General features: G+C 40.4%; 2 protein-coding genes across 2 annotated transcripts in view; both read right to left on the bottom strand.

The window, feature by feature from the left end:
- PCYT2 (phosphate cytidylyltransferase 2, ethanolamine) overlaps positions 1-1,234 on the bottom strand; it is a 20,362-nt gene extending 19,128 nt beyond the window's left edge. The window contains exon 1 of the mRNA XM_072403183.1: positions 1,103-1,234. Coding sequence (XP_072259284.1) covers positions 1,103-1,182 — 80 coding nt within the window. The 5' untranslated portion in view covers positions 1,183-1,234. The remainder of the gene's footprint in view (positions 1-1,102) is intronic.
- Positions 1,235-1,554: 320 nt separating this feature from the next.
- On the bottom strand, positions 1,555-16,466 carry SIRT7 (sirtuin 7). The gene is made up of 9 exons (XM_072403182.1): positions 16,314-16,466; positions 16,052-16,240; positions 15,045-15,115; positions 14,658-14,730; positions 13,356-13,454; positions 11,665-11,901; positions 7,086-7,166; positions 3,003-3,109; positions 1,555-2,919 (listed from the first exon to the last, which is right to left on the bottom strand). The coding sequence occupies exons 1-9, from the start codon at positions 16,389-16,391 to the stop codon at positions 2,730-2,732; spliced, it is 1,125 nt and encodes a 374-aa protein (XP_072259283.1). The 5' UTR covers positions 16,392-16,466; the 3' UTR covers positions 1,555-2,729.
- Positions 16,467-16,742: the final 276 nt, after the last annotated feature.

Raw genomic sequence — 16,742 nt, 5'->3', positions numbered from 1 at the left:
TGCTAGCAAACAGTAAAAGGATTTTTTAAAAAATTTCATTTCATGTTTTCTGGATCACCCAGTTCACTTCTGAAAGTGTATTCTCTCCAGCCTTGGAGAGCTTTCATAAATCAGGGTCAAGGAAACCAATGGCATCTATCTAACCAACTGAGCTCCTTCTCTGGTTTGCCGTACACGTATGAATGTTGTAGCCAGGGCCCTGTAATCACCCATTGGGCACCAGACTCCCGCCTAGGGCCCCTGTGATCACCCATTGAACCCCAGACTCCCGCCTAGAGCCCCTGTGATCATCCATTGGGCCCCAGACTCTTGCCTAGGGCCCCTGTGATCACCCATTGGACCCCAGACTCCTGCCTAGCGCCTCTGTGATCATCCATTGGGCCCCAGACTCCCGCCTAGAGCCCCTGTGATTATCCATTGGGCCCCAGACTCTTGCCTAGGGCCCCTGTGTTCATCCATTGGGCCCCAGACTCCCACCTAGGGCCCCTGTGATCATCCATTGTGCCCCAGACTCCCACCTAGGGCCCCTGTGATCAACCAATTGTGCCCCAGACACTTCCCCAGGGCCCCTGTGTTCATCCATTGGGCCCCAGACTCCCGCCTAGGGCTGCCTTGTTGCAGATCCGGCTCTGCTTTCCGCCCCCTTCATGCAATATGCAGCAACTGCCACGCCTGTGCACCCTCAGCATCGGCCTATAGTCTGCAGATGTGACAACGCAGGGCTACAATTAGGAGCCAGTGACACGGCGTTGTCACCCTATGCCAGCCCAAGGGCATCTGTACATTTTCCAGGTATTTTAATACAGCTGCAGATTTACAATGGTTTATGCAATGCCATGCGAAAAAGAATGTGCGTGGGCGAAAATAAAACCCGTTTGCAACATTCACCAGAATGGAGGAGGTGACAGCGAATCATCAGATTTCTATAATCATTATTTTGCAGGATTGGCAGCTCGTGACGCGGGATCTGCACGTGCACAGTAAATGTCACATGATCGGTGCACCGATCCCGGCGATTACGATTTGCACCGGATTCCACACGGAAAGCTGAGAAAAGATCAGCAGCTAAAAACAGAATGTAAGACGAGGCCAGATGTCTCACCATCCATCGCACCACACTCGTACGGTCTGCCGGGAAGGATTCCGCTCCGGGGCGGGTTGGCCGTCTCCGTTCCGAATCATCCCGTCTCCTATGCGGTGTCAATCTACAAGAAGCTTCTTTGGGCGGCCAACCGGAAGTGACGCGCCCTTGACTACCATAGCAACACGAAACGCTATTCCCATTCCGGCGGCCATTTTTACTTTGGGCAGAGTAAACGACACGTGCAAAAAAGTTTTTTTTTTTGTAAAAAAAATTTTTTTTATTTAAAACACAAAATGGAAAACATTGTGCAAACGGCAAAAAAGGTCACAGGGGCCGATTTGTAATAAATAAAGTAAAAGTGAAGATGTTGCCAATTTTTCCAGATCGCCACAATAGGGGAGTTACCCTATGCTATATAATATACCTATTATAATATATAATATACCATATATATATATATATATATATATATATAAGAAGCAGGCAGGCTCTTTATTGCAGAAAATACATTCAATATAGCTTCTGCAATGCCAAAAACGTACCCATCTGTTCTCAATCTTCTATATAATGTACCCCGAGCTGCACAAGCACAGCTCCTTTAAATTCCTAACATACATCAGTGCTGGCCAATCAAGATGGCTTAAGTTCCCAAACCCTGAAAAGCATTGGATAAAAAAGCCCAAGCCACTAATAAAGCGAGGGAAGACTAAAAGAGGCATTGCACGTGAGAGGCCCAAATCTTGCCCAGATAACCCTGCACTATGGTGCACCATCTTCTCTCAAGATTTTAGGTACTCAGAATACCTTCTGCATTGAAGAAACTATAGAAAAAAATAGGAATTTCTCCTCCCCACGTTTAGTTTTTTTTACTCCACGTTTTAGCATTGAGAAAGTTTAATGGAGTGTCTGCATTACAGTGCATCTTGGAGAATAAAAAAGTTAAAAAAAACAATGTTTTACAGCTTAACAATGTCTGATGTGGTCTTTAAAAAATAAAAACTAATGCCTGGGGAGAGCTACAACATACTGTATTACAATTCTGGGGAATAAAGCAGACCTATTACTAGAATTTTTACTTTACATGAAAAAGTAGACAACCCCAATGTAAGGTTAAAAATTACTTAATTTTTTCCTTACCCTAAAAGTGAAGCCCCTCCCCTTTGTCTTTCTCGCCGTGGTGAAAAAGACAAAATGGGAGCATTGGGCCCAAGTCACGCATTCGGGAGGCTTCTCCTTTTGAGCATGCCCAATCTCAGGTATGTGCAGACGGGGCATTTCTTCCTCTAATGGGACAAAAAGGCTGATCTCAAGCATGCGCATTAGGATCAGCACTAACCCCCACAACCCCCACCCACCCTGCACGGTGTGAGCCGGAAGAAGAAAAGATGGAGGCGCCCGATGCTTCCTCTGGGATAAAGACAGGGCTGGACAAATCAGGAGCTCTCAGTAAAATAAGGCGAGTGCAGGTTTCCGTTTTTTAATTAGTTCCTCTTTAAATATGCCTTAAAAGTGCAGCTGGATGATTACTATGGGCAATACTTTCACTTTTACTCCATTTACATATATGGGTCTAAGAGGTTTGTTTGTTTTTTGCAAGTAAAAGGGCAATTCAGAAGAAAAAAACTTGTATAAAAAAATGTAAAAATTATCTTTTTGTTTTTCTTCCTTTGGTGCAGCCTTTACCAAACCAGCCCCCATTTACAGGCTGCTGGCAGTTTTGTATTGTCTGTTCTTGAGGTTTTTGAGTCTCCACTGCCTTGATGGGTGAGCGAGAATGGCTGTTTTCTTCTCCGGGACACAGTGGAACGGCTATAGAAAATATTGGATCTAGTGACCTGAGAAATAAAATAAAATTGTAAATATACAGAAATGATTAGACTGAGTGCATAGTGATTTATGGCAAACCAAATGTAATCACCGGTCATATTCTGGGACATCCAGTTTCAGTTCGTTCATTAGGAGCTGCATGACATCATCACACTTGCCATGGATCTTTAGTGTAGCCAGAGCATCCTTGGGTGTCCACTGGAGAAAATAAAGAATTACATTATAGTTTATTATTATACCGGGGACTACGAGCATTTACATTTTCAGAGAAGAAAAAGTTACTTGATACCTACAGTAAAAACAAACCAGACTACAGCTATCATGAAGAAGAAAATAAAAAAACCCCGAATGGCTACCAAGGGCACCCCATAAAGGACAGGGTCATTGTTGTTCTGACAAAGGTAAAAGAGCTGTCTCTTTACAGAAGTCTTTCTAGCAGTTTCAAAAATGCTTTATGGCTAATAAATCTGAAGGGACCCTCTCCAGCAACCTGGTTGCTAGCATCTTAAGGGGCAGGTGATCATCTCTGCGGTGAGGGTGAATGAGCAGCAGTTACCAGCTTTGATATATGCCTTTCATTACTTCCAAATATCCTTTAGATCAGCGGTCCCCAACCTTTTTGGCCCCAGGGACCGGTTTCACGGAAGGAAATTTCTCTGAGGACGGGGGGGGGATGCACAGAGAGAAAAGAGAAGACATACTCTGGCGTCTTCTCTTTTCTCTCTGTGCACCTCTGCTGCTTCAAAGCGATCACATGACATCTGACAGCCAATCGAGCTGCATGTCATGTGCTCGCATTGCTTGTACACAGACTACTGTGTACATTTACCGGCATCTCATACAAACACCGCTGCGGACCACTTCCAGTCCGCGGATGGTGGTTGGGTGCCGCTTCGTTTTCAATAATGGATCATGTACTCGCGGCCCACTGAAAACACCGCCGCGGACCGGTAGTGGGCCGCGGCCCGGTGGTTGGGGACCGCTGCTTTAGATCATATAAGCATATTGTACATGCTATGTAAGGCAAGTCAACATATTATTAGGCAGTGTGGGGTCAGTTACTATATAAAATCCTCCCAAACAAGTTATAAAGTTATTCGCAAACAAAATAACATTTTTTTTTATGGAGCCTAGACATTCATTAACTTCTGGAGCAAGTTGTGCCTTGATATGGAAAAAGAAACAACCACAGAGTTTGTCTTGGCCATTAAGGAGTTACAAGAGGCTGCAGAAAGAGCTCAGTCCTTAAAATCACCCACAACCTCAGCTGTGTTTAGCAAAAGATTTCTTCAAGTCATGCAAACTGCCCCCCCTTCCCTTCCCATCAAGCCTCCGTTCCGCACACAAGCGAGCAGGGAAGCCCCCGTTTGTATCTAGGAGTCACGCGTATTTCGGATGTCCAAACCCAGGGACTGCCTGTACATATAGTTGGTTGTTTATTTGTGGTTAGTCTCTTACGTTATCATTCCATTTTGGCTCTAAGATATAATATTGTGGTATCTAAAATATACATATGTATAAAGGATTTAGAAATCAATTGTATATATACAAATATATATATTTCTGGAATTTTCAGAATTTATAATCAATGATTTATCAAGCAATTGAGCATTTATAGTTGTATGGTTTTCTGGTCTGAGGAAGCAGACAAATGTGCTGTGAAACATGTTAGCAATGGATACCATTAACAAAGATATGATTGAAATGTTAGCTGTGTGATGAACAGTTTTTGTCAATTTTGAAGATCAAAACTATGTTGTCAATATTATGGACAAACATTACAACCAAAGTAGTTGCTTGATATAAGTGATTTTATTGTTTGTATGTGTTATTATTAATATTTTAATAAAATATCAACTTTTAATCAGTGTATGTTGTGGTATATTTCTAAAAAGTCCCATATTTTTGGTGCCAATAAAAACAAAGATTTAATGTAGGAGGAAGCAAATTTGTACCAAAGGTTCTGTTTAAAATTACATTAGCAACAATTATAGGGGGGGGGTTGCTAGTTTTTTTCTGCCAGGCCACAATGTTCCTACCCTGACAAATTGATCAACATTATTAACCTGTAAGCCACCCTTCTGTAGAGTTCACATAACTATAGCTGATCTTTACAGGTCAATGGTCACCTTAATGGTCAAATATTTACTCAAAGTGCAATATGTCAGCTTATCTGTCCTTAGATGTGGTTGCTTTGAATTGTTTTGACTTTCCTTATTTTTACCTGGTGATCCTGCCAGTAATGAAGTAATGAAGCAGTGTTAATCTGCGTACACACTGCCAATTTTTGTCGTTGGAAAGGATCTTTCACGATCCTTTCCAACGACAAGGGACTGCACGATGCATGAACGGTGCTGTACATACAGCACTGTTCATGCTCTATGGAGAGGGAAGGGGGAGAGCGACGGAGCGGCACCCTGCTGCGCGCTCTCCCCTTCACTTTCATTACGATCGGCTGTCGTCCATCGTCCGTGGATCCGGCAGGTCGGTCGTCCGGACGATGGACGACACCGACTGTACACACGGCAGATTTTCGCCCGATAATTGGCCGATGCCGATTATCGGGCGATAAAAATCTGACGTGTGTACGTAGCTTTAGGGAAGGAAACATGTTACAACTACAGGACATCACTCATTCCTCATCTCCATTACATAGGGAGATATTTTGTCATCTTAACAGCTTTCCTGATAACATTGTTTGATAAAACACTGCAGACAGTACAGGGAATTGATTCAGTTTTTTTTTATTTATATATAGTGCACCAAAAGGAAACCCAAATCACACAAGACATTTGGTTAGGGTTTACATACTCTTTAGGGATATTACTGCAGCAAAAGTTACAGATGTACAAAATTTGTCTTTTTTTTTACTATATGAATTATATTTTGCCATTATGCATATTAAAGTAAAACATGTTTGTTAGTCAATCAGCACTGTAGGCCCCAAATACACTCATAGGGACAGATGGTATGCATTTGTATTATTGTATATGTTGTGAAATGGGAAAGCAAAGGGAAGTAATCAATTCAAACTAGATAAGCGGTCGCCAACCAGTGGTGGAAAATTTTGGTGGTCCACAGAAAAATGTAGATTGTGAATGACAACTTTCGCCTTTATTTTGCACTAAATTCACGAACTGTACTAGAGATGGAAAAACAAGGGAGGCGCAGCGTGACGTCAGTGTAGTATTAAGTTGTATGAGGCAACCGTCACCGAGCCGTACACTTCAGTATTGTTTCCACCATTACAACAGTCACCCCGCTCCACAAATACCGATTCTCATATGATTGTTTTATTTTATTGTTCAGATGCTCTTTTAGGTAACTATGACCTTAACTTTGTATTTTCTTTAACTGTTATATTTAATATTTTGGCATCAAATGGTTTGTCTCTGATAACTATCATTTCTTGTTTGGTCTTAGATTGGAATGAAATAAACCACTAAAGCTACGTACACACTTCCAATTATTATCGTTGGTAAACGAACGACGAACGATCCTGCACGATATCTGCGAACGATCGTATAGCACCGATCCTGTACATACAGATAACGACACGATCGTTCGTAGATATTGTACACACAATAGATGCGATCGTTTGAACGATACAGGAAGTTACGTGCACCGCAGGAACGTTCGTTCATCACGCATGCTCAGACCATGGACGATCAATGAACGATCGTACACACGAACCATGGTCAACGATCGTCGTCCAATCCGATCCGCCGGTCCGGTCGTTCGTTTCCAACACTATCCTCGTTCGTCGGCGTCGTTGGTTACTTTTTTTACGAACGATTTTTGCCCAATCGATCGTTCGTCGTTCGTTTTGAACGATAAAAATTGGAAGCGTGTACGCAGCTTAATGAGTGAGAAAACACAAACAAATATTTTACATTTCTTTAGTAATTCAGTAATTTAGTAATGCAACTAATGATAATAGTAACAATAGTAATACTTCACATAACCGTGAGCTGATCAACGAATCAGAGCCTGCATAGTCCTCATAAGGCACCATTAGGAAGATCATTATTTTACAAATGTATTTATCTTTAAAAAAAATTCATCCTGAAAGGTTGGTGAAGACTGAACTATAAGACATTTCTTTATTTAGACAGGGCTGATGGCAAATATTACAAACGCTTAAAATAAAGAAAATAAAAATACATATATATACCTGTAAATTGACAATGTAGAGTTTGGGACGTCGACTCGCAGGCCTGTTCATGCCCCACAAACAATGGTATTTCTTAAGCACCTGAAAAGATCAATTAAGATATCAATGAATATATATTTTAAAAAATGATCAGTGTTACAGGTTACTATTCGCAACAATATTACAGAACAGCATTAGAGATGGGCATTCCCTCTAACATAACATGAAATGGATCAATAAAAAAAACATTAAAAAAGGAAGTCCTTCTGCTGAATTGGTCAGTAATGTGAGTCAGTAAAATGAGAATTGAATGACATATTCTTTAAGTTAGGGCAGCTTTAGACCTCCTTTGTGATTTGATCCGAAGTCACTCTACACGGCTGGAACCTTGCCAGCTGCTTTGATCACTCGCACCACACTTTTGACAATACCGGCCCTCTTCATTCCCTATGGAACCGCCACTGAAGAGATGGTGTTTCCCTGGCATGAGGAAGAGATAAACCCACTACAACCTCACTGCCAGTGTGCACCTAGACTTATAGGTAAGTCTCAATATGTCTTGAAAAGGACAGCACATGACAGGATAAGTAAAAGCCCTCAAGATTAGGTAGGGGGGAAAAAATAATTTGAGAATTCTTCTCCCAAAGAGGTGACCAATTATTATTATTACACTTTATATAGCGCTGGCATATTACGCAGCGCTGTACAAAGTCTACAGTCCTGTCCAGGTATGAAAACTCTCAGTTACATAGATTTTTGCAATGAACTTTATACCCCACTTGTATGCAGAAATAACAGTAAGGTGCTGGTCCACGAAAAACACAATTATTGTGATATAGGACATGCTAGGCAAAACCAAAAACAATTTGAAACCAGTATTCATTCCAGCATCTGTAGATGTAGGGCAATAACAGCATCAAGTGCAATGATTTATTATAGATGACCTGAGAAATGGTGAACTCAATATAAAGAATGTTGATTCCCTGGATGAAAAACTAATCTTTTTTTTTTTTTTTTCAGTGGCTTAGTTCACACTCCTAAAACAAGCATGCAGATAACTTTTATTGCAGTTATGTTGTAATAAGCTAAACAGCTGAGCTGCATCCTCATAGTCCTAACTATATCTATATCCTATAGCATATTAATATAAATATTTTTATATTATGGGTGCATAACGTTATTTAAAAAAAACACAGGAGCAGATCATAATGAAGTATAGGTATAGATTATTATTAATAATACACGTGGGAGCATATTTCTATAATAAAATATATGTGCAGTTTATTTTATTGAAGACACATGGGGTGCGCTAATATCAGGTTTTGGGGCAGTTTCTTTATAAAACTTTATACAATATGCTGTAGATATTTCTGCTAGGTAAAATCACATTACCACAGCAGCCCCTGCTGGCCACGTGTGGTATGACAGGAGTCTAAGGAAAGAAAAAGTTTGACAGTAGGGGAAGCAAAGGGGTGCTGGTTGCTTGAGAGCTGGATAACAGGGAGTTTACTGTATCACCATATACATAGTTAGTCATGTGAGAGGCACAATATAGATGCACGACTGTTATTTATTGGTAAAGGTCATTTTTTTTGTAACAATGCACAACACTAATGCTATAGTGTTAGCACAAGACAGCATAAATGCCAAAAAGCGCCATGTACAAACTGTTGTGAAAAAGGGCTTAGCAGCACATTACTAATCATTTATCATGTACGGATATTAAGTATGACATCTATGTAGTAGACCAGTACACCTTAATGCTTTGTAAAAATGTGTTGAACTGACCTACAAATATATATATATTTATTATCCTGCAAGTGGACAACTAGAAATGTGAATTACACAAGCTCAGACGCCCACAAATTCTCTGACTATAGCTTTACCACATTATTTTTCAGGCACTGGTAATGACTGCTAACTTAAACATAACTCCTAGAGTCAGTTGATACAAACCAGCAGAGGTTATTATTGACTGCATGAAAAAAACAGGTACAGCTTTAAAACCAAAAGTGAAGAAAGATAACAGCTATGAGTCACATGCATTCACAATGAAATCCCTATGAATATTATACATTGTTACAATAAGGTTATTGTATACACTTTAGGCTTAAAGGCAGATCTCTGTTAAAGACTTACAGATTTCCATTGTGCTGTAGATATATATGGCTCAGATTTTTGAATGAAGCTTCAGTTAGCTACTGTGGTGTGTATGGATATGAATATAAATGGCTTTATGCACATTCTTCCCCTATGGAGGGATAGCATTCCAGCTGATAAGGTTTAACTATGGGCTGAGAAGTTATCCATAACTAGTCAAACCCTGAACAAATGAGACTTTGGAAATTGTTAGCCAGGAAGACACACCTAAGTGTGTCCACGTGCCATCAATTATTAAGGAACAGGTGAACAAACAAGCTATAGTTAATTATAGACAAATTAATACATTAACAGCACCCCATTTCCAATATTCATCTACTTATCACTCCTTACTAGAGGCAAACCCACCCCCCCATCAAATCCTCGATGAACCCTTTAACAAACATCTGAAATAGACACATTTGAATATTGGCCTTGGGTTTGAGTTAGCCTAATAAAATCTTGTAGATGACAGAGCTTATTGAACCCTGAGAAGTAGGTGCACAAATACCTACCTTTTATATGAGTATCATGGCATCAACTCACAGTCACTCTTTAGGTTTAGAAGGCCTAAAACTGTGCCTGGACCAAAGCCTGCAAAACCTAAAACCTATTCTTTTCACTAGACCAGGGGTGTCAAACTCTGGCCCCCAATGTGCTTTTTTTTTTTTTTTTTGGCCCCCAAAGGAATCCTAAATTTAAACTGCAGCTGGCCAGTCGCTGCATTGAAATAGCGCCGCTACTACAATTCCTGGCACCACTCGCCTCTATAGACCAGCGGGCTCTCTGCCTATGCGTGGGACAATGCCGGGAATTTTAATAGAGGCGCTATTTCAACGAAGAGGGAGTTTCTGCGGCTGGCCCCCCATTAAATTTAGCTCCGCATTGGCCGTGTCTGGCATTTCCAGCACTCCCCATCAGCTGTACTTTTCCTTGTTACTCCAAGGCATGGATTTGAATGGTTGGAGTTTCATAGAAGAATATGGTTATTATTATTGTTAGACTGTGTAAAAAGGTTACCATTGAAATTTTACTCAGAATGCTACAAATAGAGAAAGTGGCATACGATTTTTTCTTCATTAAAATAAATCAAATCATTTTTTATGCCTCTTTCTCTACTTTAGGCTTTTTCCAGATTAAAGGGTTTATATCTAATGAGAAGGAAACATTTTTTCAATACATTTCAAGATTGGCCCGCAACTTTGTCTAAGTTTTTTAATTTTGGCCCTCTGTGTATCCCAGTTTGACCTCCCTGCACAGACTTGCAAAAGAAAAAAAAGGCCAACAGTGCCAGGATAACTGACATTTCAAAGACTTTGGGGAACAGAGTGAAGTAGCAATACCACCAGGTATATTTATTATACAGAATTTATATAGCACAAACATATTATGTAGTGCTATACTTTAAATAGGGGTTGTAAATTGCAGACAGATACTGACAGTGACACAGGAGGAGGAGAGGACCCTGCTCCGAGGAGCTTACAATCTAGGAGCTGGGGGAAGTATCACACAGGTAGCAGAAAAAGCTTAGACCTGGACATTACTGCAGCCACAAGTGCCTGTCACTGCCAGAAATGATGACTGCCAGAGTGGATTATAGAAGGAAAGCAGTGGATGAGAGCACCAAATAGTTTTTGGCCAGAATAAATGCCAGCAAAGTCTTGTCCACTTTCCGCTGCACCTAAGCAGCTTCAAAAATAAGAGGTGGAGCACCCCGGAAGCAATATTTCTACAACAGCCCAACACCTCTGGTCAGCTGGATTGGATTGCCTGGCCCAGGAAGGGATTATGCTAAGGCTGCAGACAGCAAAATTACAACCTTGTGGTCCACCGAATAAATTACAACCGTGTACTGGTCTTCCCCAGTAATTGAAAGGGGAAGCTAAAGATGTTACCCGTAAAGAGTGAAGAACTAGAAAAAAAAACTTGGACCAAAAAAGGAAAAGGAAAAAAAAGTGGATGGACGTCAGCAAATACCCTGAACCCTTAAGCAGAAGAACTTCTCATTAAAATGTCAGCTGACCAACTAGTACTAGGCTCATATCTCTATTATGACAAGTTTTTCTCAAAGTGTATTTAAAGCCAATTATTTTGTATTGAATACAATGGTAGGAATTGTATTGCTGTGTTGCCTCTCAAGCAATTCACCTTCTGTTTGTCCTGCTGTCATTTGGACAGAAAATGATCAGGGAATTTTCCAAAGGGGACACTACTCCAAGTGACAACTAAGACATGATTTCCCACAATTTGAAAAGATTTCCTGTAACTTTCTGTTGAGTCTACGGAACAGAAAATGATGAAAATATCTCTAGTGAGATGCAAATGGCAAAACTCCAACCTAATTATTCTTTACTCTTTCCAAAAAAGGTTTGGTTTCGGATATTGTCAGAACTATCCCACACATATCATATAAAACTATAGATTATCTGCTTACAAGCAGACTAGAGGTCATAACGACTACCTTTAGGCTGGATCCTAGGCACAAGATGACATCTGCCTTTTCAGCAGCTTTTACAGCTCCCGCCCAGTTCAGTGGTTGTGTCAGCTTCCCTCGCTCCCCAAAATGCACAATAGAGTCTCTCAGCTCTCCTCCGCATTTGTGACAATTGCGTCCAGTGTTGTGTTTGTGAAGGGCAGTGCGTTCTGTCACATCAAACAGCCTCACATATTCTCTGTGCGGGGAACACAATGTACAAACCTAACAGAGAGAAAAAAAAAATATTAAAATTACTGCAACACAGTCAGTTAGTCCATTCAGGTGTTTATGTCCTACAAGACCTGTACTGAGAAAAATACAAAAGCCATCATTACTGAACCTCATCTTCATAATAAAAATAGTTTCCGGGCTGCTATGGAATTCTGATTGTTTCAATATGCTGAAAACATTGGTACAGAACTTCACTCTGCTGCAGATTTGTTTTATGTCAATGTCAGAGATTTCATCTATGGAAGCCAAAGAGCCAGACAACCAGATGTTTTCAGAGATCAGCAATAGCAGTTCTGTGTTTATCTCCATACACATTTTCTAAACCCAAAGATTCCTAAACCCTGCAAATAAATCAATTACCTGCAATGTGTCAATTCCCAGATGTAGTTTACATTTCTTTTTTATTGTCTGCCAGTAGCACACTTCCTCTCTTTTAGTGACAATGTTCACTTACTACACATAGGACAAAATGGTCTCCCTTTAGCATATATGTGAGGCACGGTTCTGTTATCCTCAAGGATATTCTGGATTAGTATAAATCAATTGAGTGCAGCACAGGCTAAAAACACAGTCCGCAGCCAACAAGATTTCCAGCAGGATCAACTTATGGAAGAACTTATTGAATATATCACAAAACAAATCGAAATGGTATCTTTCACAGACCAAAAGGGGCAAATAAGGTAAGTTGATAGTTGAACTTAATTATTACACAGTATTTATATAGCGCCAACATATTACATACCGCTGTACAAAGACCATGTCACTAGCTGCCCTTAAAGCCGTTCATAATCTCATGTCCCTACCATAGTCATATGTCATTATTACAGCCTCGGGTCAATTTTGGGTGGAAGCCAATTAACCTCACTCCATGTTTTTGGAATAAAGGGAAGAAACCCAAGCAAACGAAGACAAACAAAATTATAGTTAAAATCACCAAATGTATTTATATGAATCTAAAAACAACATGAAGTAAAATTCTTGATTTTTAATACCCGACTTCCTATAAGTCTGTAAACAAAAAATAGATTTTGTGGTTTTGTTAAAAGATCTTAAGTACAATAGTTCACCTGAATTAACAGAAGACAAGATTAGACTGTGCCACTTGACGTGTTTTACTGGTCTGCAAAAACACTTCAGGGCAATCCGAGCCAAACAAGGAGCAGAACAGAAACCACTAGGACTTATAGGTAAATAGTCAATAAAAGGGTGTCAACAAGTTAGTTGGTATAAGTAAAAGATTTATAGTATGGAGAGTTTGTTTCAAAAAAGAGTATGGGTAAGTAAAATGATTAAACCCAATAAAGTCAAAAAGAGTGACACCCCATAAGCGGATTGTGGGGCTAGGGACTTATCTACACTGTAAGCCATCTCAGTCTGGTTGGCGGGTGGAGAGAGGGTAATTGAATGGACACAAAAACAGCACCACACAAAACAGACATTCTTACTTCAATGTACATGTTTCCATGGACTTCAGAAGTGGCTTCTCGAGGTAATCCGCTGCGGAGGTGAAGTCCATCACAATTCTGTGACACAACATGCTGCACCTGTAGAAGACAAAACACAATCTAGAACTGGATCTGCTGTATTAGTATGCTCAAAGATCAATCAGTATTCTTTCCCCATACTTGATTTTTGGGGATGTCATTTTAGGGAACACATTTTGACTGCACCATACCCTGACCTCCTCCCTGGCCTATGATCTGGTGTGTCGATCTGGGTTGAGATCAGCATTACCTTAAAGAATTGCACGAAAATAAATGATTGAAATGCTTACTTCCAGCAGTTTTCCATTCCACAAAATATTTTGTTGAATGGGTTGCAATGTGCCTGCAAACTTACTAGAAAATCTGACAATAGCACAGACCTCTTTCTCTTCTGGGAGTGGCTTTTTACTTTCCTTCCTTCCTTTTTTTTTTTTTCTTTTTTTTTTACTTTTCTTTGCACAGCCAACAAAATGCCTGACCACTTGCATACCAGTTGTTAAAGTTTCCAAGGAAGGAGTGAAAAAGCAATAATAAAGAGGATTCACTCTAAGATTGGGTATATACGTGCAATAATTGTTGTTGAAAAGGATCTTTCCCGATCCTTTACAAAGAGAAAAGACTGCACGATGCATGAACGAGATCAATACATACAGCACTATTCTGCTCTATGGAAAGGGGAGGGGGAGAAGGATGGAGTGGTACCCTGCCTTACTCTCACCTCTTCATTAAGATCGATAATAAACACATGGTGTAATATGCAACAGGTTGTTGTCTAAAGTTATATTCACTTAATTTTATGACCTGATCAGTACCGTAAAATTTTTAATATGCCCTGCTTCATAAAACCTTAGAAATGAAAGAGGGAGTAATTTGTAATGTGAGGGAGTAATGTGATTTTAATGATCTGATGACACAAACTAAGAAAGGTTTTATTTTTATAAAGGATTTTTGCAGGGCAAATCTGAATAGATATCTGGATAGGTTGTCTCCATTTCCAGTCCTGTTGACCATTAGGGAAGTGAAGGACAAAGACATTATTAAAAACCTGACCAAAATTGCAACATTTAAATGGCACCAAGAGAAAACTGTTTTGCCCATTACTCTGACCACACAGGAAGTGAAGAAAAGTCTAGTAACCTGACAGAGGTTCCCTGTTCCCTATAAATAGTAATGGCTGGAGATGGGCTTTATGTACAATGTAGCCCTTGCCTTACTGAATAAGTTTCATCAGTCAACACAACATATGATGTTTTAGCAACTTACCAGTCCTGCTTTGTGGAGCCGAGCAATACACATATGTGTAAAGGTTGGCTGGGCTTCACTTAGATCACCAGTGCTACACAAAACAAATAAAGGGTTTATTAAGTTTATTATTGTCTCAATAAAAAAATAAATAAAAGATAAATGCACATTATGACCTATTTATAGCAGACAACGAATAATGCTCTCTGCTGGACACGGGAGCGTTTACTCCACACTGTGCTGGCATTGAGTCATTCATTAAGTGCAGATTGTAGTGAAAAATGTGCAGTGTTCTATGGAATTATTTCTGCTCAATACTGCAATAAGAACTGTGGTGGTATGGTCACAATACCACAATATGGTCAAGCATTTTTCAGTTTTGTATATTTGAGTCTGGAGTCAGCTCACCTCACGCTTCTGCCCTTGTTCAGTAGAGTCCAGACACCACTTGGTCCCCGATAATCTGGAATAGCAGCTGCCTGCAAAAAGATAAGCAGTAAGGAGTAAACTCATTCATTTTCTCACACTTCTATAGCCAGATTCTGGAAGGCATCCTGGACCTTGCCAAGTTTAAAGTAAATTAAAATATGATTATTCACAAACTGCCCTGTGCTCTCAGTAATGACCCTGGCACCTATGGATATCTCACATGTCCTAACTGATGTTACATTTAGCCTTGAGGATCCATACTCCTTACTTCCCTTTCTCTTCATTCCCTCTCTCCTGTAGCTGTTCTCATTTGATCTCTTTCACTAGGTCCTTCCTCCCTTCTTCTAAAAGTTGTGTCTTTCTATGGCTATCCTTTCCTCTTTCACTTTCTTACTGAAAAGAAAGAACTGAGCTCTAAACATTACCTACTGGTAATAATATGAAATGTTTTTCCTTTATTTACATCATAAACGTTATTTGCCATCTCATCACCCAGCTGTTGTATATTCAGTTTATCTTTTATACAGGACATTGTTAGGTTGTTTTTCTTGTGAGTTGTCTGTGCATGAGTGCTTTAAACCTCACTATTCTCTACTATTGTTTCAATCTCAATAATAGATATTGAGAAGTCTGAAGTACGTTTTTTTCAAAGTAAGATACAAGTGGCCACTGTTTTAGACACGCCTACACATAAAAACAACTAAGCCAAATAGATAAATCAAGTGGCTGGAATTCAATATAAAATATATGCAGCTGTGGTTAGGACGGTAGAGATGTGTGTTCTAAGTGACAGACAGTATCAATGTGGTTGTTAGTGACACCCCCCTGCCCGATCAATGTGGTTGTTAGTGACACCCCCCTGCCCAATCAATGCTGTATTTAGTGACACCCTCCTGTCTGATTATTGCTGTATTTAGTGACCCCCTGTCTGATCAATGCTGTATTTAGTGACACCCCCTGCTGTCTCCTCCGCCTCTTTCCCTAGCACACATCCGGTACACCTGCACAGCAGGTACCCCCCTCCCCGGTACACACACCTCTTCCTCCCGGTTCCGTTGCCTCTCCCTCTTCTGCTGGTGTCTCTCCAGCTCCTGCACCAACTCGGCATAACTCTCCAGCAGCTGTCGCTCCCCAGGGCTCCTCTCGGCCGGCGTCTTATGTAATATTCGGGAGATCTGCAATGAGAAGTAAGCCTCCATTATTCCCGTCCTTTCTGCACCTCCCAGCCCGCTTCCTGCCGTCTCCCACCTGCCTCCTCCGCTCCCTATGCTGCTCTCGCCGCACTATCTCTTCCCGCATCTCCGCTTTCCGCTCAGCACGGCCCATTCTACCGGCAAAATCACCGCACAGACATCAACAAAACTATCACTTCCGGGAGAAAAACAAAACCGGAAGTTACGTTTAGGCCGCAAGAAGCTATCTGGTAACCCATAGCAACCAGCGAACAGGCTTCAGGGGCCTAGTAAGGCCTTGTTTATAAACATTGCTTGCAGTGGATGACAGCACACAAATAATAACCTAAATCACCTAGAAAGAAGGCTAAAGTGCCCTGGCCTATAGGGAATGACTTACAATTGGTTGCTATAGTTTATTTTTAATGATGAAATGCAAAAACTGTTTGAGTAATAACTAAGCGTTTTAATATTGTTACATGGTGACTAATCAGTTTTTCTGTAT

Source organism: Pyxicephalus adspersus, chromosome 3 (assembly GCF_032062135.1).
Source record: "Pyxicephalus adspersus chromosome 3, UCB_Pads_2.0, whole genome shotgun sequence".
Taxonomy (NCBI): Eukaryota; Metazoa; Chordata; class Amphibia; order Anura; family Pyxicephalidae; genus Pyxicephalus; species Pyxicephalus adspersus.
This window is presented reverse-complemented; position numbering and strand designations above follow the sequence as displayed.